Source organism: Protomyctophum parallelum (genome assembly GCF_964188405.1).
Source record: "Protomyctophum parallelum genome assembly, chromosome: 1".
Classification (NCBI taxonomy): Eukaryota; Metazoa; Chordata; class Actinopteri; order Myctophiformes; family Myctophidae; genus Protomyctophum; species Protomyctophum parallelum.
This window is the reverse complement of record NC_139697.1, coordinates 86,341,165-86,367,830: the sequence shown is the minus strand read 5'-3', so window position 1 is coordinate 86,367,830 and position 26,666 is coordinate 86,341,165. Positions and strand designations below refer to the sequence as shown.

The 26,666-nt window shown below is 42.7% G+C and overlaps 1 protein-coding gene across 1 annotated transcript in view; it reads left to right on the top strand.

Moving 5' to 3' along the window:
* The window catches only part of lhfpl7 (LHFPL tetraspan subfamily member 7), a gene marked incomplete at its 3' end in the record, with an annotated part of 105,116 nt that overhangs the window by 21,953 nt on the left and 56,497 nt on the right, over positions 1 to 26,666 (top strand). Inside the window, exon 2 of the mRNA XM_083766620.1 lies at positions 1,533 to 1,671. Coding sequence (XP_083622746.1) covers positions 1,533 to 1,671 — 139 coding nt within the window. The remainder of the gene's footprint in view (positions 1 to 1,532; positions 1,672 to 26,666) is intronic.

The window sequence follows — 26,666 nt, the reverse complement described above, 5'->3', positions numbered from 1 at the left end:
TATAAAGTATTCAAGTGGAACATATTCCATCAGTATTTTTTGGAAACTTTTAATTGAAGCACCTTATCAGTGATCCATTGTGAAAGGAACGGCAATAATTAAAATTACAAGTCAATGCCACTTCAAGGAGTTTCCACAAGACTCTCAACCCCCTCCTCCCCCAACTCCTGTGTGACCAAAGGTGAGGATGTGTATAATTGCATGTCTGCAGTCTTTGCTGAAAAGATGCGAGTGTGCTTCCCCTAGATAAATTTGAGGACGAGTTTTAAAAACGTTAATGCCACCTTCATCGTAGCCCCTTCAGAATTTGCTACTTCACTTTACCTCCGTGCACAACTCCCAGAACAATCTAATTAAATCTTCACTCAGGCATGGAAATGGCTCTTCTTTCTACCTCCCTCCATCCGCGTCAGTCACATCAGGGACATGCATAATGACACTTGTATTAGGTCTGTGATTCTCTCATGCGTGTTAGACATTTCTCTCTGATCACTGCCGCACGCATGCAAATCACATGTGGGACTCGTACTGCAGAGTGTGTGTGTGTGTGTGTGTGTGTGTGTGTGTGTGTGTGTGTGTGTATTCACAATTTGGCTCAGCTTTATTAAGGTTTGAGAACCAGTGTGAGGGGCTAACAATGGGGCCAGATCAGACAACAGTCAGCTGGACATGCTCTGGGAAATCATCTAGAGCCCTGCCCTCGCACGCGCGCACACACACACACACACACACACACACACACACACACACACACACACACACACACACACACACACACACACACACACCTTTTTATCGCTATAGTCATGTGATCAAGACGGATCTGTCAGATCCCATCCGGATTGGTTTATAAAGTTTGCAGGAGTGGTCCATTATGAACAAAATCTAATCAATTCATGAACGTAACATGCCATTGCTGTGAAACTTTGCACACAAATTCCCACTAGGCCAAGGAAGAAATGCCACCCTACATTTTTCAAATTAGCCACTGTGGCACTATAACGATTTGTGTTTTTACCTATAGCTGGACCGATTGGCATGAAACACTGCATGCCCACTCCCTAGAGGCCAAGGATAAACCTCTGCCCTGCATTTTTCACATCAGCCTTTATATAATGCCTCCATGAGGCCAATTTATTCTGAGCAAATTACTCCTTTGTCCAAACATCACACAAACGGTACACATTATCTCTATGGTCATGTGATCAAGACGGAGTTTTCTTATTCCTTCCTGATTGGCGAATTCCAAACATTGTTGGCCCACAATAACCTGCCTGACCTGGCATAGACCTGTCCTCCGACGAGCTCCTTTCTAGTTCCCATTGAAAAGGGACACAGTTTGATGATGTGTATTAATGTGTTCATATTCCATGTTTTGTTCATGAATTGAATACATAGGATCACAACGGAAACCTTTTTTGTGTTATCAGAGGAAATTGTTGGACATTAGCTGAAAAAAGTGAGACATTTATTTTGTGCGTGTGTGCGTGCATGTGACTGTGTGTGTGTGTGTGTGTATGTGTGTGTTCCAGACCAGTGCAGTGCTGTGTTCAGGAGGATGTGCTCTGCTAGCAGTCAGTTCCCTGTTGGCCATCATCACCATGTTCCTGCCCAGTGGAGGATGTGAAAGGAGGTTCTGCACCTTGGCTGGCTACATGCAGATGGCTGCAGGTTAGTGCAGGCACACACACACACACACACACACACACACACACACACACACACACACACACACACACACACTGTCTCTCTCTGTAGGACAAATCTTATATGGCTAATCATAATTATATACTGGTTTAAACAATTGACAGTTTAAAGATTTGTATTGCCCTCCAACTCCCCCATGCTTCCTGTCTTCAACACATGCTGATAACGATGCCAGTCATCAGAGCTGGATAGAGGAGCTGACTTTAGTTACCCATCAGTCAAAAACCCTGAGGACAGCTGCTGCTATGGCAACGGGAGGTTGTGCAGTAGTGGTGGGGGTGCGGGGTGCGATAGATTTAGAGCTTGCTGTAAAAAGACAATTACAGCCCCTTAACACAGGTCATTGGTTCAGGGCTACATGTGACTTATCAGGCCGCTGCTTTCATTCAAGTAGGCCCATAAACAAAACATGGTCGCACCACAGTGCTTCCAACCGTGTGTTAACAACCCCATAATACACCGAATCACATGTTGTAAAGGTATGCCAGCCTTTTTCTACCCAGTTCCCCTGTGCTGTGGACCCGTTTTATTTGCAATGTACAAACCCATACTTGTATGGATGCTTTAGTGGGGCGAATAGTGAATATTAACCCAGCATGGCTTTTTGCAAATAAATCATCAATCTAGCTTAAAATGGGTCTCATTGCGATGGACTTTGAGTTTGTAGCTTGGCTGTTTTTGGTGAAGAGATTTGGCGTAGATGGAAAAAGTCTGTTTGCTAGAAGGTTTAAGTGGTTAAAAGTGACCCTAACATTTTGTTTTGACCCTTTGACATTTGTTTGACCCTTGAAGGGCACTGTGTATGCTCTGCCCTTCTCACAGACTGCGTCACATTCACTTTAGTTTCTTTTTTACCTGGGAAAAGGTAGTACTGGTATGTACTTAATATGTAATATTGTGCTTCATTTCAATAACTTTATGGGACATAAATTAAGACAACCAGGCATTAACCACATGAACCCTAGTGTCCGTCCCTCTTCTGGGCACGTCATAAGAGGTGAACATTCAGCAAGAATAGAGAGACACATCGTGACGCAATGTGAACTTCTATATTTCCCTTTAACTGTTTTATAGGAAACTGTTACAACAAATGAACAACGGAGAATAAAAGATAAATATAAATTGAACTAGAAAAAGTGCCCTTCTGGGCACAGGTCTCCACCAGGTTATCCACAGATCCGTGCAGTTAGAGGTAAAAACACTTTTCGGCCAGTTATAGCGCCACCTTGAGGCTGAGTTGAAATTGTTCATGTGGCATTTCGTCCTCGGCCTAGTGGGAATGTGGGTGCACAATTTCACGGAAATCACGCGATGTGTTCATGATTTGCAGCATTTTGTTTGAAACTGAGCACTCCTGTGAACTTTGGAAGCCAATCTTAACCAATCAGGATGGAGTCTGAGAAATCTGAAAGACCGGTTTGGTTGAATGGCTCTAGAGAGACTGTGTACCAATTTGCGTGATGTTTGGACAAAATCTGTAGGTGTGCTGTGCAAAAACTTGTTTTGCACAAAGCGGCCTCCTGGTGGCGCTATAACAGGCCGTTCTGGAAAGTTTGGGGCAGAGGTTCATGGTTGGCATCCAGGGAGTGTGTGTGCAAAATGTGGCATCGACCGGGTTAACGGTGGCCGAGATTAGCTGTTCACGGACGGACACACGGACACACGGACACACGGACACACGGACACACGGACGGACGGAGTGCAAAACATACTCTCTCCCCATGCCTTCGGCCTGGTGGAGACAATGAAAGTGTCTTTTATCTTATAGTAGAGGTCTTGAGTTAAAAGGAGAAGTAACCTTGTCACAGCTTATCCTGCCGATGCTTCTTAGGTTTTATTTGTGTTTGTTTTTATCATCAAAAGCCTATTGTATCTTTGCCTTAGGGGAAGTCTTGGACAGAGACAACCTTGCTTGGAGAGAACAAACACTGTCAGTGCTGACACATTGTTGGCTCATCTCTCTTGCACCGTTTGAACTCTCTATAAAAGTCTAATATATACTTGTGCTCTGGTGTCGCGCGCCGAACATAACCATAGAAATTCTCTACTGTATAACAATATAAACTAGAGAATTTGCAAAGTGTGGTTGCGGCAATCGCTTATTTACAGTAGGCCCATCCCACTAATTTTGCTAACCAATTACAATGTCAAGTCACCCTGTGGTCATGTGTAAGTAAATCGGAGGGGATTTATCCCCTCAAATATAATTTTTCTGCAACAAACGGTAAATTTTTTTGCGGGCGCCCCCTATGGATGAAAATGTAATTGCTTTTCGCTCTGGGTTGATCATTAAACCACCCGCGATGTCATTCAAATTTGGGATGGATTGGACATTCCGTTTGTGATTTGCGGAATTATTTGTAAAATAGGCCCCTCCTAACTTTGGACGACGATTATGGCCGTACCGTATGAACTATTATAATTCTGAATGCAGTGTTTTAATCGGATAGGTCCAGAGATCATTTGTACCAATTTGTGTGAGATTAGGACAAAATCTGTAGGTGGAAGAGCAAAAAATCTAATTTGGTGGAAATTCTTTCCTTGACGGAAATATGGGGAGATGCATCATGACCCAAGGAATCCATGGATTTTATGACTTGCAGTTCAAGAGTTATAGGGAAAAACGCAAAGTGGGCTGTTATACCGCCACCATGAGGCCGACTGATGTAATTCCTTTTCAATTCATTTTCATAATTAGTATGAACCTCCCCCCAAGTCTTGTAAATATGGCGCTTATGGTCTCCAAGGGAAAAAATACTTGAATTGGAGCCTTAATTAGTCTTTGATCTTCCCATTATAAGTCTATGGAGAACTAATTAATTAATATCAATTAAACTGTACAACATATCTCTTAGCAAAATACGAGCACACGATTCCCGATGAAGCCGGTGGATTTGACCTGGCTCATGTCCCGATGAAGCCGGTGGATTTGACCTGGCTCATGTCTCGATGAAGCCGGTGGATTTGACCTGGCTCATGTCCCGATGAAGCCGGTGGATTTGACCTGGCTCATGTCCCGATGCAGCCGGTGGATTTGACCTGGCTCATGTCCCGATGAAGTCGGTGGATTTGACCTGGCTCATGTCCCGATGCAGCCGGTAGATTTGACCTGGCTCATGTCCCGATGAAGCCGGTGGATTTGACCTGGCTCATGTCCCGATGCAGCCGGTGGATTTGACCTGGCTCATGTCCCGATGCAGCCGGTCGATTTGACCTGGCTCATGTCCCGATGCAGCCGGTGGATTTGACCTGGCTCATGTCCCGATGCAGCCGGTCGATTTGACCTGGCTCATGTCCCGATGCAGCCGGTCGATTTGACCTGGCTCATGTCCCGATGCAGCCGGTGGATTTGACCTGGCTCATGTCCCGATGCAGCCGGTCGATTTGACCTGGCTCATGTCCCGATGAAGCCGGTGGATTTGACCTGGCTCATGTCCCGATGAAGCCGGTGGATTTGACCTGGCTCATGTCCCGATGAAGCCGGTGGATTTGACCTGGCTCATGTCCCGATGAAGCCGGTGGATTTGACCTGGCTCATGTCCCGATGAAGCCGGTGGATTTGACCTGGCTCATGTCCCGATGAAGCCGGTGGATTTGACCTGGCTCATGTGCGTGCTACCAAAACTGTGGGACAAGTAGCGTGCCAAAGTATCGCTCATTTACAATAACAATAGGGCAACCACACTACATTTTGTATACTCAATATTTTGCCAGTGGTCTATGTGAGAATATTATATAGCCACAATTTAAATATAATCAACCATCTTTATCTGTTGGTAGGTCATTTGGGGAATGTGATGCAGTATGGCTCTGTTCATGTTATAGTGTAGCCTATTACCCTTGATAGAAGTTCTTTAGTCTAACAAAAGTTGCTAGGTTCTAAGGTTACCAATATCTACCATGCACGGAGTCAAGTCCATCACATCGCATATGGACAATCCAACCGTTATGTCCATATATGGGCATAATGATGGTTCGTAGTGTATGATTTACTGTATCTTGCTCAATTTGATATACAGCACAAGGTTCTACCAAAGTTCAACATCGCTTTAATACTAAATAAGATTTTTGTTTTCCCTCTCTCTCTCTCTCTCTCTCTCTCTCTCTCTCTCTCTCTCTCTCTCTCTCTCTCTCTCTCTCTCTCTGTGTTGTGGAATACCGCCGGTAGCTGCTTGAGGCCCTGTGGGTTATTTTCCTCACATTTGTTTTTGCGTATCAATGTAACCCTGCATCTTCACCCTTGCATTGAGCAATTAACCTCAGTCCAGAGCAGTGGCATTTAACCACTTAAAACCTACAGTATGTACTTCATTGACCGGAGTCCACCAGGGGACTATTTAGGCCCCCTCCTTTTTTCCCCTCTAGCCTACTCAAAATCTCTAGCAGATCTGCTATTTTTGCCTAATGTTTGTCCATTTTCATGTTGGGAATACGGTTCATGTGGTTATAAGGGCCCATAATCCATAATGCCCATAATGTCCAGAGTTAGACGTTTCACAGGGTGCCACAGGGTGTTTATTGACGCAGCCTGATCGACGTACGTCTCTGTCTGCCTCCAGGACCGGATCAATGATGTTTTTTGGATTAGAAGGAACCAGATTTGTGCCACAGGAAATTATTAAAGCCTGCTGTGTGCATGTCATTTTGTATATGTATTTGCATGTGTATGGAGTCCTGTTCTCTGAAATGAACCCCCACTACTACTGTTTTGACGGAGGCATGGCTTTCACCCCATTATCTCAGTTTGGGCAAATGCGCTCCCCACAACATTATTTACCATTCTGTGCCTATGGGGTTGTAACTCGGACGGAGGGGCTCCATCTCAAGCGAACTTCACAACATTCGCCACGGAAACTCGCTCGCTATAGCTCGGTTCTCATTGCTCAACTTCACTTGAGAAGTTGAGACAGCGCCCATCTGTCCATCCTCTCGCGGTCTATGGGGAGGATTTCAGTGTAATATGAACAGATCTGGGGGTTTTCTTGTAGTGGATGTACGGAATTACCAATCTGTTATTTCACCGTGTTTGTGTGAGATTGGGTTTCTGAAATAGAGCTCTGTGTCTAGCATAGCAGCACACTATGCTAAATAATAATACAGAGTGAGGAGCCAATCCTTTGTTCCCATTCCAGGTTAAGTCTGGTCTAGATGGATGGGAGTCTTTGCACAGGGTACAAAAAGCCCAGAGGAAGAGAGATCAGAGGAATGCGTGTTTGTTTTCCCATGCATGCCGTGTGTGTGTGTGTGTGTGTGTGTGTGTGTGTGTGCATGCGTGCGTGCATGTGAGAGAGAGAGCGGGGGGGATAATGCGAGAGAGCGTGAGCCAGAGAGTTGGTGTTTGCGTATGCCGAGAGACTGATATTAAAAATAAATGCTCTGATAAAAGCCAGAGAAAAGTCTATTAAGCACAAGGGTTTTGTTTATTATCAGTAGAGTGTTTCAGAGGGCGTGTTGACCCCATACTGTTAGATAGGAATAAATGAAGTGCTGACTCTCTTGCCTCTAGCCTCTTTGCATTGAGAATGATGGCTGATTTGATCTCCACATTCCCTATCTTTGACAGTCAAAGGCTGTGAGTGTGTGTGTGCGTGCGTGCGCGTGCGTGCCAAACTTGTCTGTGTGCTGCTGTTCTGTTGCTGTTTCCGCCTCCTCTCAGTCTCAGTCTCTCTCCCTCTTTTTTGCTCTCTGTCTCTCATTCATCACACACACACACACACACACACACACACACACACACACACACAGACACACACACACACACAGACACACACACACACACACACACTCACACACACACACACACACACACACACACACACACACACACACACACACACACACACACACACACACACACACACACACACAGTCACACACACACACACACACACACACACACACACACACACACACACACACACACACACACACACACACACACACACACAGACAGACAGAGACACACACACACACACACACAGACACACAGACACACACACACACACTCCATCTCAGCCCAGCGTGTCCCAGGAGTGAGTGAGGTCCAGAATTCACCATTTGTCAGCCTTCTGATTGGTCCCTGACTGACTAACCAGCAAGCTCTTTCTGCCTTTGTCTGCCCTGGTTCCGCCTTGTTTATGTTGAATTTGCTAAAACAAATTTTTCGGAGAAAACTAACAACAAACATGGTATGCCCAGTCACCATGCTTTTTTTATTTTTACATACATACGTACATACATACATACACACATGCATGACAGACAGTAACAATAACACGTCAGAGTAATGTGGCTATAGGTGGGTACTTTAGAAAAGAAAAAGATTAATACCCATATTATACATAAAACACAATACAAAAGAAAAAGACAAAAACACCCCTAAAAACTAAAAACCCTGAGATCCAGAATGGGGCAGCGACTACAGAGTATATTGGTCATCATTTAGCAGCAGTGTTGTGGCTGGCGATTATTGTATGAAGGGTTGCCATATCAAATCGAACGTATCAGTTTGGTCTAGTTTTAACTAGTATCGTATCGTATCCTCTCCACCTCCAACGTATTTACCAGGTCGGCTAGCCACACTGGCAGAAAAAAGATGATGTTCCTTTTTACTGACACCAAATTTAAAATAAATGAATGCACAGAATATCAATACAAAGCAACTGATCTCTCCATAATAGTTTCGAGTTGTAGTCTTGTTAGCTTGTGTTTACATTTGCACTGTGGCACAGCTACAATACGTCACCAGTCTCGAGTTGATCCTGCCTCTAGCAGGCTGCATACGGCCGCATATCGCTCCGATCAGATTTTATTCTGAGAACATCATCTCTGCCCGAGAGAGACCAGATGGGAGCAGGAGGAGGAACTCACTGCTGCCACCAGCTGGCGGAGTCAGGTTAGAGAGAGGATTTTTGTCCAACCACGAAACAGCAACCAATGGGTGCGAAGAGGGGCACAACCACGGGCGGGACTTGACAAAGGGTGAATTAGGCTGTCACGTGAACTTTACTCAGCACAGCTACAGCACAGCAACTGCTCAGTTCAGTAGAGCAGAGTAGAGCACAGCTCTATGCTGTGTGGTGACTGTGGTCTATGAATGTTTTAGGCTCTGACAGAGGAAGGCAGCAGCGCTACTTGTTTTTAGATGCTAGGGCGGTGAAGATTTTGTTTACATTTCTTGTCCTTCAACCGTGCATATTTTATTGGCCTGTTTTCTTAGATGTGGGAATCGGGGAGAGGGCAGCTCTGAACACAAAGCACATTGCTTAATTTAAATGAAAGTATTAGTCTTCTGTCATATAGGATTGCTCTATTAATGTTACATTAATTACTCTAGTTTTACATTATTTGAATGTATGAAGAATAAGCAAAGGTTTGACTGGACTGGTGTTGTTAACCATTTATTTACAGTAAATATTGATGGATGGAAGACTTTGTTGGAGCTTTGTAATGGAAAGACACTCAAGATTCAAGAAGCATTGTTTCCTTATCTGTTCAGGGCCGAAGACATACTATCTTACATATCAGTTTACACATGCAGAATTCATCTCATATTTTTCCTTCAGGGAAATAAGCAGGCACATTAATTCATGGAGAGGATTTGTCTCAAGGCCTTTTATGATATTGTGATAACGAAATATGATTTGCTGTATCGAATGTTTCTTCTTTCTCTCTTCATTATTGGAGCTGGTAAAGCAGCTCAGAGATAGTGCCTATGGACCTTTAGCATAAATAAACAAGATAACTGTAAATTGGTTCTTTGTGTAACATTCCAGAAACTGTCTTTCTGTTCAAGTGCTAAACAATTCCTGGTGTTCTGTACTTAGAGGTCCACCAGCATACATACATATGCACTGTGCGACTGCGGCTCAAGAGGTAGAGCAGGTCGTCCAATGATCCATGGGTCGGTGGTTCGAATCCCGGCTCCTCCTGTCTACATGTCTAAGTGTCCTTGGGCAAGACACTGAACCCCAAATTGCTCCTGATGTGCTGTTTGGTACCTTGCATGGCTTCCGCCGCAATCGGTGTATGAATGTGTTTGTGAATGGGTGAATGTAATCTATGTAAAGCGCTTTGGATAAAGGCACTATATAAATGCACCATTTACCATTTGTGCATACTGTGCGTGCTGTTAATACAGTATTATATATACATATACATAGATACATAGATACATTTTTAATCTGCTGCGGCTCTTCTTTAGAAGAATCACGAGCATGACACTTAAGCTGGTGTTGAGCTGGTACCAACCCTATATAAAATCAATTGGAATTATACTATCTCGTTTTGTAGGCTAATTATTATTCTGTGAAATATTATTGTTATCGCTTGCCCAGTAAACTTCATCCTACTTTAAAAAAAGATTTTTACTTAAAGTTTCCCTAGCAGCAAAAATATATAGAACCGTGCCTTGACATCCACATACATACCAATCAGAAAAAGCACTTCAGGGTTTTTCTTCTTTTTTTACTTTACTTTTTGTACCCTAACTCTGGTGGGTGATGGTACACTGTGTATTCCTCAGCGAGGGAGCACGCACGCACGCACACAGTTGTAGCTATACTGTAGTTATGTTGTGCTGATGCCGAGGAAGCCCAGGCTGCTGTGTCAGCACTCCCTCGGGCATAGCAGCTATACGCAGATGTCCTCCTGAGCATGCCGGTGAAAATAGGAACCTCTACTTTGATCAAAAAACACCTGCTATGGTCTTTTTCCTATGCTGCTGCCACTTTCAGGGCATGGTACCTGTGCCAGCTGTCAATCATCACAGCTGCTGTATATACAGTAGAATACAGAATTTTCCTCTTGTCTGGAGTGCAAAGATGGATAGATTAAACTACACCAAGTTTTATCGCCATAGCACAGATAATTGTGTGCACTATATGGCTATAGCTTATTTTTTAATGTTTTATAGAAAGGGAACTTTTGCCCACAGAAGAGAACAAAAGATAAACAAAACATTTGAAAAGTCCCTTTTGTCTTAATGGACATCTTGGGCCTAAAGAATAATTGTAAACTTGTCCAATCACAACTTAAATCATAAGTTTATTTTGTCGTTAGCCTTGGAAACCCAGACATTTTTATTTCCAGGAAGATTTGTTTTGTCATTGACTCGGAAGAAATCGATAGAACACAATTTCTGGACATGTCCAATACTGCTACTTTTCTGAAAGATAGCTGCGAGTGTGTGTGTGTGTGTGTGTGTGTGTGTGTGTGTGTGTGTGTGTGTGTGTGTGTGTGTGTGTGTGTGTGTGTGTGTGTGTGTGTGTGTGTGTGTGTGTGTGTGTGTGTGTGTGTGTGTGTGTGTGTGTGTGTGTGTGTGTGTGTGTGTGTGTGTGTGTGGTTGTAATGCACGTAACTGGTCAGGCTCTGCCAGTGGGCCTAATCAGCCTAAATCCCCTCACCTGTGAAATTTCCAGCCTCTGCCTCAGCCAATTGATTGCCATGGCAACCCCACACCTGACAATTCATTAGCCTTCTTAACCAGTCCACTTTTCAGTGAGTCAGTTTTCCCTCTTCACACCATAGACTGTAAAAAATATGGACAAAGCGTTCCCCGGGTCTAACATGAACGTAAAATGAAGCCTGTAATGATATGCTAATTCCTGATGTAAGTCGCCATCTTTTGGTACCAGCTGGCCATTGGCTGGCTCCGTTTTGTACCAGCTGGTCATTGGCTGCCCAGACAACGAGGCGGGACTTCCCCCCTTCTTCTCCGTTGGTTTTTATTTTGACTCGAGTGGGAGGAGAATCCCGATCATAGACTGTAACGGTAGCCACGCCCCTCAGAACATACGCGACTTTATGGTTATTTTTTTAATTAATGGGACCATACTTTTCCAAAAAGAATATTATGACATTAGAAATGAGACTTTAAACTAGTGACTGGAAGAAGAAAGTATTCATGACCATGTTTATTAATATTAAGGTAATACAGTCTAGGTGAAGTTGGGCCAAAATACATGGGCCTCTATGGAGCTATGGGGCTTTTTGGGTCCAGTCCAGCGCCACAACAGGCCATTATATGAACTACCGATTTCAAATGAGGCTTCACGAAATATCTGGCTGACTGCCCCCCTGCTTCACACACAGGCAGATACAGAGATCTCCATGTGGGACACAGACAGACAGTTAAAACGGGTGTTATGACAAGTTGACAACGGGTATTATTAGGTTCCCAAGTTGCATCGTTCTCAAGTAGGCCGGTAGCCGACGGGCACGTACAGGTCTAGTACAAAGAATGCATGACTGCATATGTGCATAATGTGTCATTATTGGCAAGAGATAAATGATCAGTTGTTTGCCAAGACCATATTGAATGTCCAACAACAATTGAAAACTGGCCAGGTATCCTTGATCTCATATATCTACTAGATCTCACAGTAGTGATGACTCATTGTCTCCACCAGGCCGAAGGCATGGGGGGAGAGTATGTTTTGCACTCCGTCCGTCCGTGTGTCCGTCCGTGTGTGTGTCCGTGAGCAGCTAATCTCCGGCACCGTTAACCCGGTCGATGCCAAATTTTGCACACACACTCCCTGGATGCCAACGATGAACCTCTGCCCCAAAATGTCCAGAACGGCCTGTTATAGCGCCACCAGGAGGCCGCTTTGTGCAAAACAAGTTTTTGCACAGTACACCTACAGATTTTGTCCAAACATCGCGCAAATTGGTACACAGTCTCTCTAGAGCCATTCAACGAAACGGGTCTTTCAGATTTCTCAGACTCCATCCTGATTGGTTAAGATTGGCTTCCAAAGTTCACAGCAGTGCTCAGTTTCAAACAAAATGCTGCAAATCATGAACACATCGCGTGATTTCCGTGAAATTGTGGACGCACATTCCCACTAGGCCGAGGAAGAAATGCCCCATGAACAATTTCAACTCAGCCTCAAGGTGGCGCTATAACTGGCCGAAAAGTGCACGGATCTGTGGATAACTTTGTATGCCAACTCCCTAGAGGCCATAACATGCCATTTGTATAATGCATGCCATTCATCTTTATAACATTACTAAGCATTATTAATATACTGTTAGATGTTATATTATTTACTTTTGTTGCCCTTTTATCCAACCACCAGATGAAGGCAAGCTGCAATGTCCTACATTCCTATCCTGGTGGAGACCTGTGCCCAGAAGGGCACTTTTTCTAGTTATACTGTGAGTTAATTGTTGGAGTAGTACAGTATAGGTGTTGGCAACATCTGTGAGGATTTCAGGACACTGTCTATTGTAATACAGTAGATGTATAGCTGATCAGTGACAGTTACATTGTCTGTAACTGCTTCTTTGATGCACTGATCAAAGCCTTGTTTTTTCGTAACTTGGACTATATTAGATTATTGTGTCATTGAAGTCTCACAGTGTTTTCAGTCTTTGATGATCTGCTTCAGATATGTGATGCATTTGGTGATGTTTATAGTATGAGCACGATGATAAATAAACTGTAAAGCGTGATTCTTCATCGGACACTGGTGTCGCACACCACATTCTTTTTTGGAAAGCTGTAGTTGGAGTGGTTTCTTTCTGGCCATGTATTTGGTTAGGGAGTAGTAGGGACATATATGAGTTTATGGAGGTTTAATGTGCCTTCTCCTTTAATTATTATTTTATTTTATTAATGAAGTTTTTTTGTGTGTTTAAAGTGTTTAAATATTTCTATATTCTTCAGTAACGGGTCTCCCTGCCTCTCCAGCTCTTTAATGAACAAACAAATAACTAAATGTCCCCTTACTACGGTTATGGCAGCAAATGTCTTCCCTTTTTCCTATCCCCCTTTTATAGATCCCACACCCACATGGTACAGTAGTTGTACTCAGCCTTCATTATGATCTATACACACCTGTAATGTTTTGTGACTGCACCTTGCACGGCTGTGATGCTATCACAGCAACAAGATGTGAACACACTGCGCAAGGTCAAAAGAATACCAGACACAGCTATATTGTGAGTTCTAAGGCTATTAGTCCTGTCAGAAGAATTCAACAATGCCGTTTGTTGTTTATGGTCGTTTGTATCTAACCTTTATATTTTACTTGTAGTACTAATACCTGTGGTTTGGCTTGTCCTTGAAGCAGCTAGTATAAATATTGTCTGATCCCTGTGGTCGTTGGCAGAACTAACAGTGTAAAGCATCGCCTCCTCCATATTTGGCGACTGGCAATTATCGCAGACACTGAACAGAGTTTTGCCAATGCCTTAGCTCTCGGCTTGGGCATTCCTGCAATCTGCAGGCCTCTCAAAACTGATTTATGGACATTACCGATATTTCCAAATAGAACACAAGTAGTTTACATTTGTAACTGTAAGCTGTATAATAGCATCTTTAAGATGCTGGAAAGGAATGGAACACACACGTACACACACAGGCAGGCAGGCATGCAGGCAGGCACGCACGCACGCATGCACGCACACACACACACACACACACACACACACACACACACACACACACACACACACACACACTACAGGACAGTGCACGTTAATGAACATTCAATATGTACAAGAAATGAATGAATCAATTGAACATGACGTCATGTAAACATGACAGATTTAGCTAGAAGCTCATTTCTATCCGTAGTCCTAGTCCCAAGTTGCTACACAACTACACACTCTCTCTCGATTGCACGCACGCACGCACACACACACACACACACACACACACACACACACACACACACACACACACACACACACACACACATCCTCACTCTGCATTCTCATCCAGAAACATGTTTTCTGTGGCTGATATTTCATTCTATTTCATCATGAATCGACTGGCAGGAGGCTTTCAAACAATTTATAGTGATCGACAAGTACAGTACATACATGGAGTCTAGAGTGTGTTCTGCACATATTTTCACAGATGTGGTGAAGTTTTGGAGCGATGCGCTTTCAAATGTGATTGCTACTGCAGAGGTGTGTGTGTGTGTGTGTGTGTGTGTGTGTGTGTGTGTGTGTGTGTGTGTGTGTGTGTGTGTGTGTGTGTGTGTGTGTGTGTGTGCGACGTGCGTGTGTGCCTGCATGTGTTGAGGCTGACAGAATGTGACCTAGTTTAGCTGCAGTGTGATGCTGACATAAAGGGTAATTTACACTTGGTTGCGCACCATGTCGTGCACCGAAAAGAGCAGATCTACAAGCTCACAACATGCCACAGCATCGCTGAGTTAAAGGTATATTCAGTGATTTCACTCAAAAAACCTTGAGTTTCGTTTTTGGCTGTGGGACCCAGCCTTTCGTCCAATCAGGATAGAGAGTCAAAAACAAAACCTAAGGTTTTTTGACCCCCAGGGGTTAACTGGGGACAGGGAGGAACTCCTTATATGGCCAGCACACTCTATAGTAGGGAGGATTATCACAACAAAACAAAAAAATAAGTGATATTTGAATTAAGTGAAATCACTGAATATACCTTTAAAAGAACTCTGAAAATTAAATGCGTATAATGTTTGTGTGTCTGTCAATGAGAAGCATGTTACCTTTTGTATGAGAAACTGTTTTGCTCTCTTGGCTGACATTCATGTGTTTGGTCACTGGTCACATCATCACCATTGCTGCTTCCCAAGCTGCTACACAAAGTGACTCAGTAAACACACAATAAAGTCCTTATGGGGGGTTCATTTGGTTAGACATTTGTACACTCTGAGTTGGAGAGTTTACTATGTATCTGTTACATGTGTCAATTGGATTCAGTGTATCTGGTTTGCATGGGTTTGTATGTTTGAAAGAGCCCGAAGAGGCTTCTTTTGAAAAAACATAGTTTATTCAGGAGGAATAATACAAAAATATTTGCAGTTTAAGCATTTAGCAGGCGCTCTTTATCCAGAGCAACTACAAGTTTGAGATCAGAGTATATGCAATGAACCCTAGTCAACAAATGACAGGGTAAATAGACACCTAAGTCGAGAAAGAAAAGGATTTAGTACTTCAAAGAACAAACACTGGGTCGGAATCCATTCATAGGTCGCGAGTAAATATCCCCTTTATATTTTTATTAGAGAGATTGATATCCCCTTTCTATTTTTATTAGAGAGATTACAAAAAAAAAATATATAAATATACATAAAATCAAACATATTTCAAAATAACTTATTGATACAGTAGATTGACAGTAAATGGGGAGAGAGAGAGACAGGGAGTAACATGCAGCAAAGGTCGTCGGGATCGGGATTCGAACCTGCCACACGATGTATGAGGCTGCATTGCAGCAGAGGGACCAGGATAACAGGTACCGTCACCCATAATCCATCTCGCCCTCGTTTGTTTCCACTTGACCTCACGCCAACCGCTCGGTGTGGCAGTTCTTGTATTATTTATTTAGTTTGACTGAGAATAAGGTTATAAATAAGTTCAGGGTTAGGCATAGTTTCACTGAGGTTAACTTTAGGAATAGGGTTAGGTTTTGGCACCATTTTACTGAGGTTAAGGTTAGAAATAAGGGTAGGTTTAACTTTTTAAGCATCATTTACTTAGGTTACTTTAGGAATACCAGTTCCGCCGGCTGTACGCCCGGTGCGAGTTGGTAAAAGGGAGACTTTGTTGGTATTCGGTAGTATCAGTACCCGGACTGCTATGCCACCGGGCCTTTTTTAAGAAGTAGTGAAAATAAAAGATCTAGAATTTCACCAGCAATTTTCACTAGTTTTAGTCAATTTCTCTGTTAGGTCTAAGGTTTGGGGACCACTGGTCTACTCTAAACAACAGAATGTTTCTGTGTAATAGCAGTGCTACACTTCAGATAAATGCGCAGAGGACAATTCAAAGCACAAGCTTTACTTGCTGGATTTTCAAACACATTGAATTGTGTGGATTCTTTGCAGCGATCGGAAGAGTTCCTGTTGTGTTCCTGGTTCTGGGACGTATTAAAAGGCTGTTTGCGCGCAGTGTGGGCTGCATTAGCGTGAGTGAACAGAACGCGGACATTCTGTGATCATTTCTGATGTTATGCTGTGTCGAGGTTGCAATATTAACGCTTCTGAAGAGAAGTAGCCTAGATGTTTAAGACGGAGGGAGCAAGTCTAATGGCCGCTTTCAAAAATTGCAACCGGAAACGGAAACAGTAGAAGCTCGGTTGAAAGCCCTGAGGGGAAGTGAGTGACGTCAGAGCAAAGGCAGAGTAGAGGCTTTAATAGACGGCTGTTCTGCGCACTCCGTGTACGTCATGGTCTATGACTTGTCTACAGGAGTGTGAACACAAGCAGCTATTCTCAGTCTGCTTCTATATGTCGAGGTATAAACCAGATCTTAAAATGTGAACTAAATCTTTTAAAGGAGTTTAATACTGCTATTCTCTACTTTGCTCACTACAGTACACTACTAATTTGGTCTTCCAACCATTTCAAGTGAGACGGTAATTAAGAACGAGCACTCATGCTGTGTAATTCATCTTCTTGGAACATGCTCGTGAGCCCTCTCATATGCTCTCTGTTAAAATGAACTTCTCAGATTATACTACATCTGCTGATTATGTATTCTTTTTAAATCTATATTTCATGTTCCTCTTTGAAAGCTTGTCTATACTTTGATGTTTTTTCCACATTAGAGAAGCAAGAATATCAATGTGTACCAGATATTTATCGTTTTTTTCCCCCCCAGTATCCATGCAATTCCACTATTCATTTCTGACTCTTCCGCATCTTCCAACAATATTGAGTTGTATTGAAAAAAAGAGAGCAAAAAAAACACTCTCTAATGTTGTTCCATCTTACTTGTCTATTCACTTTTGTCAACTTGAGAAAAATTGTAAATGGGGGTAAAAAAAATGTACACGTGCTGGTGGTTCTTATTCCTTTTCTATCTTACTTGCCTCCTCCTCTCTCCTCCTCGCATGGAAGTAGTATCCATGCATATTGCATGAGTCCTCCATCTCTGAAGACCTCTCAGCTGCAGCTTTTTCCTTTTGCAAGTCACTGCCAGAGATGATGAGGTGAAAGGCAGTTTGTGCACTCAAGGGCTACTTGCTGTCTCTGGTGCCGCATTGGGTGCTGTAGCAGGAACAATCTGCTCACAATGCTGTCATAGGGACAGTGTCGTGATTTGGCCAGCTTAAGCTTATACTTTCTTAAGGTAGTAAGTTCTTCTAATCACCTCTTTCGATTCCTCCAACAAACGCGTGTTCGAGACATACAAACAAATGCTGTTATAGGCGGCTGACCCCTTTGGCGCCAAATGAAAAACAATTGAGTGTTTGCGGGCTGGAGGTGATGTGTTGCTATGGTAACAACTGTTTGAGCAACAAATGACTATTATGACTAGGAATGGATGCGTGTGTGTGTCTGTGTGACGGCTAATGCTCACTTCTGCTGCCTGAATCGTGGGAAATGACAAGGTTTTAAAATACGGTATACGACAACGTGGATCAGTGAGTGATCCATTTTGCCATGTAATGTACAGTACACACATTGATTGGTTACAGTCAGGCCGATGCGTGGTGATCTGCTCAATGATTCCTCGTTCTATCAGTTCTGTCAGTCGCAGCGATAGACCCACCCCCCTTCTTTTTTTGTTAAGCTTTCAGAATTCTGCTTGTGACAGCCTACAAGAGTTATGTTTATGATTGGGAATTCTCCGAAGGGAGTGGTTGATGAGATCAACAACAAGGATGACTCATCACTGTCAGCTTCACATAGTGGAGTTGCCACAGCTGCTAGTCGTCCTCAAACGGTCCCTTAAGGTGCTGGCACACTGCACGATTTGTGCATGCATGTGTACATGCGCGTGTGTGTGTGTGTGTGTGTGTGTGTGTGTGTGTGTGTGTGTGTGTGTCAATGCTTCGTACACTTTCTCCCTACTCCCTTTCATGTAAAGTAGTGATTGATTTAGTGTTGAAAATCCCCTTTTAGTATTTTGCCCTGCAGAACGAACTGAAAGAGCTGTGAGTAGGCCCCAGCTCATACTTAAAGCAGCTGTTTTGTGTCTATTTATTCGTCTGTAGTGTGTGATAACACAAACTCACACATACACACAAATACAAAAGGTTTACACTCTCTCTCACGCACGCACACACGCACACATGCACACACGCACGCACACGCGAACGCACACACGCACACATGTATACTGTGATTGATTAGTCAGGGCCACTCCATCAGTATTGCATTCAGTGTTTATAACTGTCTCATTTGCATGCGATAAATGGATGTGTTCACTCTCCTAAGTGAATTAAAAACACTGCTTCTGAGGCTGTGTGTGTGTGTGTGTGTGTGTGTGTGTGTGTGTGTGTGTGTGTGTGTGTGTGTGTGTGTGTGTGTGTGTGTGTGTGTGTGTGTGTGTGTGTGTGTGTGTGTGTGTGTGTGTGTGTGTGTGTGTGTGTGTGTGTGTGTGTGTGTGTGTGTGTGTGTGTGGAGCGAGCCGAGCACACAGTGTGTTTATGCTGGCCAAGTAAGTCACTGCACCTCTCGGCCTTCCTGAAATTCCCTTAACATCTATGGACACAAAAAAAATGAAGACACCACAGTGAACAGTTAATAGTTAACTTGGCTTGGTTCAGTCCACCTCCCAGCATTTATAATAACTTTATTCATATAGCACCTTTCCAAAAACAAGTTTACAAAGTGCTTTGTCTTTACACCTGCATCTTTCTCATAAATGTTTACGGAGGATAGTCTAGTCCCAGACATAATACAATTTGGACACACGCGCGCACACACACACACACACACACACACACACACACACACACACACACACACACACACGTGTGTGTGTGCAGACAGATATGTCTCTTCACACTAGTGGGTATTTGTTTATTCAACTCTTTTGTCTCGTTTAATACAATGGCCACTCCTGGTCTTTCATACGCTTAATGGATGTTTGCTCATGCATTACTTCTCGTTTCATTTGATCTATGTCTGGATCAGACTGCCATGCTTAGGCCTGACAGCTTCATCCTTCATTTTATGTTTTCAGCGAGGACCATAAACACTGAGTGATGTGCATAATTCACTGCTCGCATTGTGGAGTGGGACTGGAAGTGCTTTGACACATGCACGCGTGCGTGCGCACACACACACACACACACACAGCTGCTCGCAGTGTCTAAGAGACGAGTTCTCCCGCGTGTATGTGAGGAAGCAGAGCAGACCCACAATGGGCCTCATTCACGAAGTGTACGAGCAGATATATGAGTGTTTCCACAAGAAAAGTTTGATTCATCAGGTACATCAAAACACATCTGCTGCTCTGAGGCACTCGTATAGGTGGGTGGATCCATATATCCAATAAGGAAAGAAATATATATATACGCATGCATGCACGCACGCACGCACGCACACGCACACACACACACACACACACACACACACACACACACACACACACACACACACACACACACACACACACACACACACACACACAGTACGTCTGATATGGCATGATATAGTACAGTATGGCATGGCATGATATTTGTAAGCAGGCAACACATCTGACCATGAAGCTAGGATCTCACATCAGTATTCTAGAAGAGAAGCGCCGCACACACACACACACACACACACACACACACACACACACACACACACACACACACACTCCCTCAAAGGGGTCATGAAGGCACTGATTTGTGGACTGTCCCCTGTTCTTTTTTTCTCCAGTAGGTAAAGATCCATCCATGTTACTTGAACCAGTATGATCACAGTGGACATAATGTTAGCATAGACAGACGCTAGGTTTGATGATTACTTACTTTCCGTCACACTGCAGCACTCCAATTACTCAAGCACTTATCCATCGACTACCCTTTGACCATAACCAGTTGACTAGTTACTTACTCCAGTAACTCCACCTTGGACTTTGTATGCTCTCTGGATAAGAGCATATCATCAGCACAATGTGCTTAAGACTAAATTGTAAATATAAGTTTTTGTATAGGAACTCTTAATTTGTTGTTCTCACTTAGTTCAACACAGACAATTCTGAACAGATTATTGCTTTTGTTGGTCAAAAACAACCTACTGTATATTACCATGGTAGCTCAGCTACTGTAGCTTAATTTACAGTATATACATTTTCCTATGTAGCACAGATTATGCTGTGGACATTCCAGCCTCTCTTCGCCGCTGTAAAAATGAAGCTGAAGAATACCATTAAAAAAAGAATAACAGTCTTTACAATGAATGCTTGTATCATTTCAAATATACAGTACATGGCTCTCAAATAGAATAACGAGCCAGGTATGTATGGGTTTCAAGGTCTAGAAACTTGCTCATAAATGGCTGATATTATTTCAATAGAAAAAAGCTGGCACATAATATGTTATATATATATATATATATATATATATCAAACTTAATTGCATTTATGCAATGGAGGGGAGCATGCACGTGTGCATGCGTACACACACACTCACAGTAGCCTCTCATTCACACATGCATGCGCTCACATCCCAAATACTCTTCTAATTGATATGTCCTGTGTGCGTTGGGCCGCTAACACTGCTCATGTTGATTGATCTGCTGATGGGATTGATCCTCTCATGCTTGTGATATAATCTGTTACAGCAGAAACTGTGCACACAAGCTGCAGACAGAGAGGATAAAGGATCTCTCACTGTCTGTCTCTATCTACTCCTTCGTCCTCTCCATTCATACATCTTTCACCTCTATTGCCCTCTCTTGTCTCTCTCTCTCTCTTTGATTACAGTGGAGAGAGAGCGTGCCCATCACAGATAGATGAACAGAGTGCATGGGGAAAAGACTAAATGGACGAGCAGCCAGGCAGGATACAAAAGGAGGCTGTAGATTTGCCTCTTACCCTCTTCTCTCTCTCCTCTCCTCTCCTCTCATGCATGCAGAACATGTCACCTTGGGATCATGATGAAGCTTATCACTCTGAGAATGTACATTACCATGTTTTGTACCATGGTTTGAATTGTATAATTAAGTCTGTTACAGCAGGGAATTGGGATTTGAAGTTTTGTACTGTATTATGATAAAGAGAATTGACAACAAGGGTGTACTGTAGATATAGATTATCAGTCAGGAATTCCCTGATGTCCAATATCATGCAAGTTGTCTCATGTCTTGCTTAGACTCAGGCCAATAAGCTTTCACCATAACCTAACCTAACCATAGCCTATAGTATTTATTCAGAAAGCATAGTATTTCATTTTTATTTCTTTGACAATTACAGAGGAAAGAGACAGGAAATATGGATATGGTAGAAATAGGGGAATGATCTACTGCAAATGGCCAATAGTAATTTAAATTAGGGCATGTGCACATGTGCTTTGCGCCCTATAAACACTTGGCTATGGGATCGCCCCTGCATTTCGTTGAGCTCCCCTCGGTGAACAAAATGCTATAGTCCCCTATGATGACAGACAGTGTGAGAAGAGCATGGTGTATTGCTCTGGTGACCTTTGTGGCTACACAGCCCTTCTGTAAACCATCGCAGGTTGCCATTTTCCTGCTCTGTTTTTTCATTCCTTTGTATCTGGATAAACTCTAATGTCTTCTCGACAGTGAATTTGACCAAGCCACCTGCAGCAGCCCTTTTTGATGGCTCCATGTTTGACTTGATAGGTTCCTTAAAGACAAGCTGAAATTAAAATTATATAAAACTTCACACTTTTGGAGCATACTGTATCCATGGTCATAGTGGAGATAGAATGAATAGATGGCAAAATACATTTGAAACTGTGATTGGCTAAGACACCGCTCTATCACCAGAAAACCTTGCAATTAATCACAAAAGCCACTGCAGCTGGACTTTAAGCAGGGAGCTTGCAGTATCAGACAGTTCAGCGCAAGCTATTTACTACAGTACGTCTATGGAAGATATGGCAGCTGACCAATCACCCTCTGCACATTCCTGTCATCACTCTCCTCACCCAGGGCAAATACTGTAACAACTGGGTAGTTCAAATTATACCTAGATTTTGTGTTTAAGGGCTAGGCGAGCTTTAAATGTCTATTAATCATCATCCCTGCTTTCAGCCTCTAACCTCCCTAATCCGTCGAGCTATTTTCCCCCATTATCTCTTCTTGCTGACAGGCAGATACAAACAACTTGACGAGAGACTAACCCCGTGTCGGGCTGCAACAGAGCGTGGGCAATCCAAGGATGGGCTGGATGCTCACCATTTGCCCGGGTTTACAGTTAAAGACCTTTTTTAGACCATATTCTTTTGACAGGCTTTGATGCTTTTAATGATTTCCCAGTAGTCTTCAGTTCAGTCGAGTCCTATTTACCGTGGAGTTAGCTGGAGTCTTTCATCACCATGGCTGGAATTCCCCTGGTTCCCAACTTCTAACTAGACTTGTCAGAGTGATAGAGAGTGCAGGAGAGGAGAAAGTGTTTCTAAGGCAGCAATGAGGCTATAGCTGTCCATGCGGTTCCCTTTTGGTTCAATGCTATTGTGCAGTACTGCTGTGCATTATGACCTAAAGTTTTGTCTGACCATCATCAGATGAGCTTTGTGTGTGACATGTTGTCAAGAGGATACAGCACGGAATCAGATTTGTCTCAATAATCTCAAATGATCAAAACAAGTCAGATAAAAGAAGAAGTGCTTTGTGGGTCCTTAAATATAGAAAACTGTAAACAGGTGCTCTTTGGGGGGGAGGGGGGGGGGGGGAGGTTATGGTAGGGTAAAAACGTAAGTGTCCCAGACGAGCAATTTGCACATCCAGTGTTATACTTTGTAAAAAAGCACATGGAATGGAACAAAGAACAAGTAGTGCTGCCTTCGGAGATACTAAACCTCATCCCTGATGGAAGCATCCGGAACTCAACATGTAAAGGCTGTTGATTGTCCAAAACAATGGTCCGTGTGACCCTCACTTCATACAGCTAAAAGTTATTTTTTTTTTTTTAGTTTAGTTTATTTGATCATCCTTCAGTTTCAAATACAATATTTAAAGAAAATGAATGTAAACAGAAAACAGAACAAAAAAACCGAAAAACATGAAGATGATCAAAAGGAGTAGGCAGAAGCTAAAAGCTTATAGATGCCTATCCTACTTACAGAATCGTAATACTCATTACATTAACGAGAATTTCACCCTACACCAAACCCCCCCCCCCCGTGTCACCGTAGAGATAGCATTACATAACCGTTAGATTACACATTATAATTGTTGTTTTTTTTTATCCCTATTCACGATACCCTCGTTGCCAATGATCATTATCATTTATGTTGTTGCTGAGTAATGTCATTTGGTTCACACACATTTTTTTTTTTATGTTACCATATATACAATAATATTAGTTAATTAATTATTAATAATTACAGTACTAATTACTTAAAGAAAGAAAGAAGGAAAATAAGAAAGAAAGAAGTATCAGTTGATCATACAATAACGTCAACATTATACATAATTTCCCTATAGTATGCTGTATTTGTCCAAAAGGATTCGCTTGAGCAATTTTTTAAATTTTGAAAAGTTACTACTGTGTTTGACTTCTTCTGGTAGGGCATTCCAGATCTTAACCCCTCGGACAGAGATACACATACTCTTCCGAGTGGTATTGGCACTGGGTTGTTGGAAATTTAAGTATCCTCTTAACTCATACCCCCCTTCCCTATCCTTGAAGTATGACAGGATAGTTTTAGGAATTAGTCTATTTCTTACTTTATACATAATAAGAGCTGTTTTATGTTCAACTAAATCAATAAACTTCAATGTATTTGACCTTAAAAACAGTTCATTAGTATGATCATAATACCCTACCTTATGCACTAATCTTATGGCTCTCTTTTGTATGATGACAAGTGGCTGGAGGTTTCCTTTGTAATTATTTCCCCAGACCTCCACACAATAGGATAGGTAAAGGTGGTATCTTATGGCACAATTTGATCAATTATTCCAGTTTGTTCCTATTTATTTATTTTTTACCTAGGATGGGTTGCACCAACAATTATGAAATTAAATAGAGTGTGGGGCTAATCATTTAGGTTATACATGAATTATCTCCACCAGATGTGTTGTTTTTGCCCTTGTCTGTCCATCTGTCTTTTTGTCTGCGTCTGTGAACAGCTAATCTTCGGCACCGCTGGACCGATCAGTATGAAACTTTGCTGATTATGTAGGTAGGCTAGTACCCCACATAATATTAGTTGTCTCCACCAGGCCGAAGGCATGTGGGGAGAGTATGTTTTGCACTCCGTCCGTCCGCGTGTCCGTCCGTCCGTCCGTGTGTCCGTCCGTGTGTCCGTGAACAGCTAATCTCGGCCACCGTTAACCCGGTCGATGCCATATTTTGCACACACACTCCCTGGATGCCAACCATGAACCTCTGCCCCAAACTTTCCAGAACGGCCTGTTATAGCGCCACCAGGAGGCCGCTTTGTGCAAAACAAGTTTTTGCACAGTACACCTACAGATTTTGTCCAAACATCACGCAAATTGGTACACAGTCTCTCTAGAGCCATTCAACGAAACGGGTCTTTCAGATTTATCAGACTCCATCCTGATTGGTTAAGATTGGCTTCCAAAGTTCACAGGAGTGCTCAGTTTCAAACAAAATGCTGCAAATCATGAACACATCGCCTGATTTCCGTGAAATTGTGCACCCACATTCCCACTAGGCCGAGGACGAAATGCCACATGAACAATTTCAACTCAGCCTCAAGGTGGCGCTATAACTGGCCGAAAAGTGTTTTTACCTCTAACTGCACGGATCTGTGGATAACCTGGTGGAGACCTGTGCCCGGAAGGGCACTTTTTCTAGTTTTGCCTGTTGCACTTTGTTGCAAGACGCTTTTATAAATTGTAGCAAGTCGTTGATTGCAATGAATTGATGAAGGGCAGTAGGCTAGTTGGCAGACTGTTGGGAAAACTACACTGATGATTTGAGTTCCCTCATTTGTTGTACAAAACCTGACGGCTGCGCCCGCCCACGATTTACAAAGCCCCGGGTAGGCGATCCGGCCTGGCGGAGATCTGCGCTTCGAGGAGTGCACATTTCTAGTTATTTCTGACAATACTGAATTATATAGGCTATATACACATATTTTATATTTAACCTATTCCATTCAAATGTTCTATTAAAAAACATCATCAAAACCAGATGGTGACACTCAAGCATAAGGTTGTGAATAAGTTTTATTTGATGGCTAGCTGACTACAAGCTGGCAACATGTCCATGTTTGAACAGAGGTTCAAACTTTACGTGCTTTGAGATACATTTATTGCTTGAGTTGATGGACCAATACAAAGCAGGTATAAATTGATGGATATATTACCAATACAATGCGTGTATAAACTCGAGTACAAAAATGGGGTTACTTTTGCATTGGTGGAACAGCTCAATTCCTCTCACTTCGATGTTTGACACTATCTTCAATTATCATTTCAACTGATACATTGGTAAAGTGATATTCTTAAACAAATTAATTATCTTCATGAATGGCGTTGGAACAGCGACAGCTTATATTCAGGCGGGAATACCATGCCAATTAACAATCTTGTCTGTTAACAAATCCTCCCCCCATACACAACTGATAACAATCACGCCTTAAGCCTAACAGCACTAGTTGTGTACTAGTTGTGCACTGCTACTTTCAGTGTTTCACAATGTAAGTAGCAGATCTACAAGCTCACAGCATGTTGCAATGCAACATGTTGTGAGCTTGTAGATCTGTTATCATTTGAATGGTTATCTGTCTATATCTCTCCTAATACCAAGGTATATGGCATGCCTTTCGGTAGTGCTGTACTTCATATTATTCATATTCCTGTGAAGAATTGGTCTCTGCATCAAGTATATGCAAATGCATAAGAACTGTCTCCCCCAATGCATACTGTCCTCTGATGGCCCAGGTCGTGTGTGTTTTTGTCCACCTGTGTCTGTTGTTTTTCTGTTTGTCCAGTAGCTTTAGCTTTATTTATGTGTCACATTATGCTACTGTAACGTCTCAATTTCCATAAACCTAGCCATAATATTTATATTAATTTTGCACTTAATATGCTTGATTTGCATCCAAATTAGTGTGGCAAAATGTTTTGCAATCA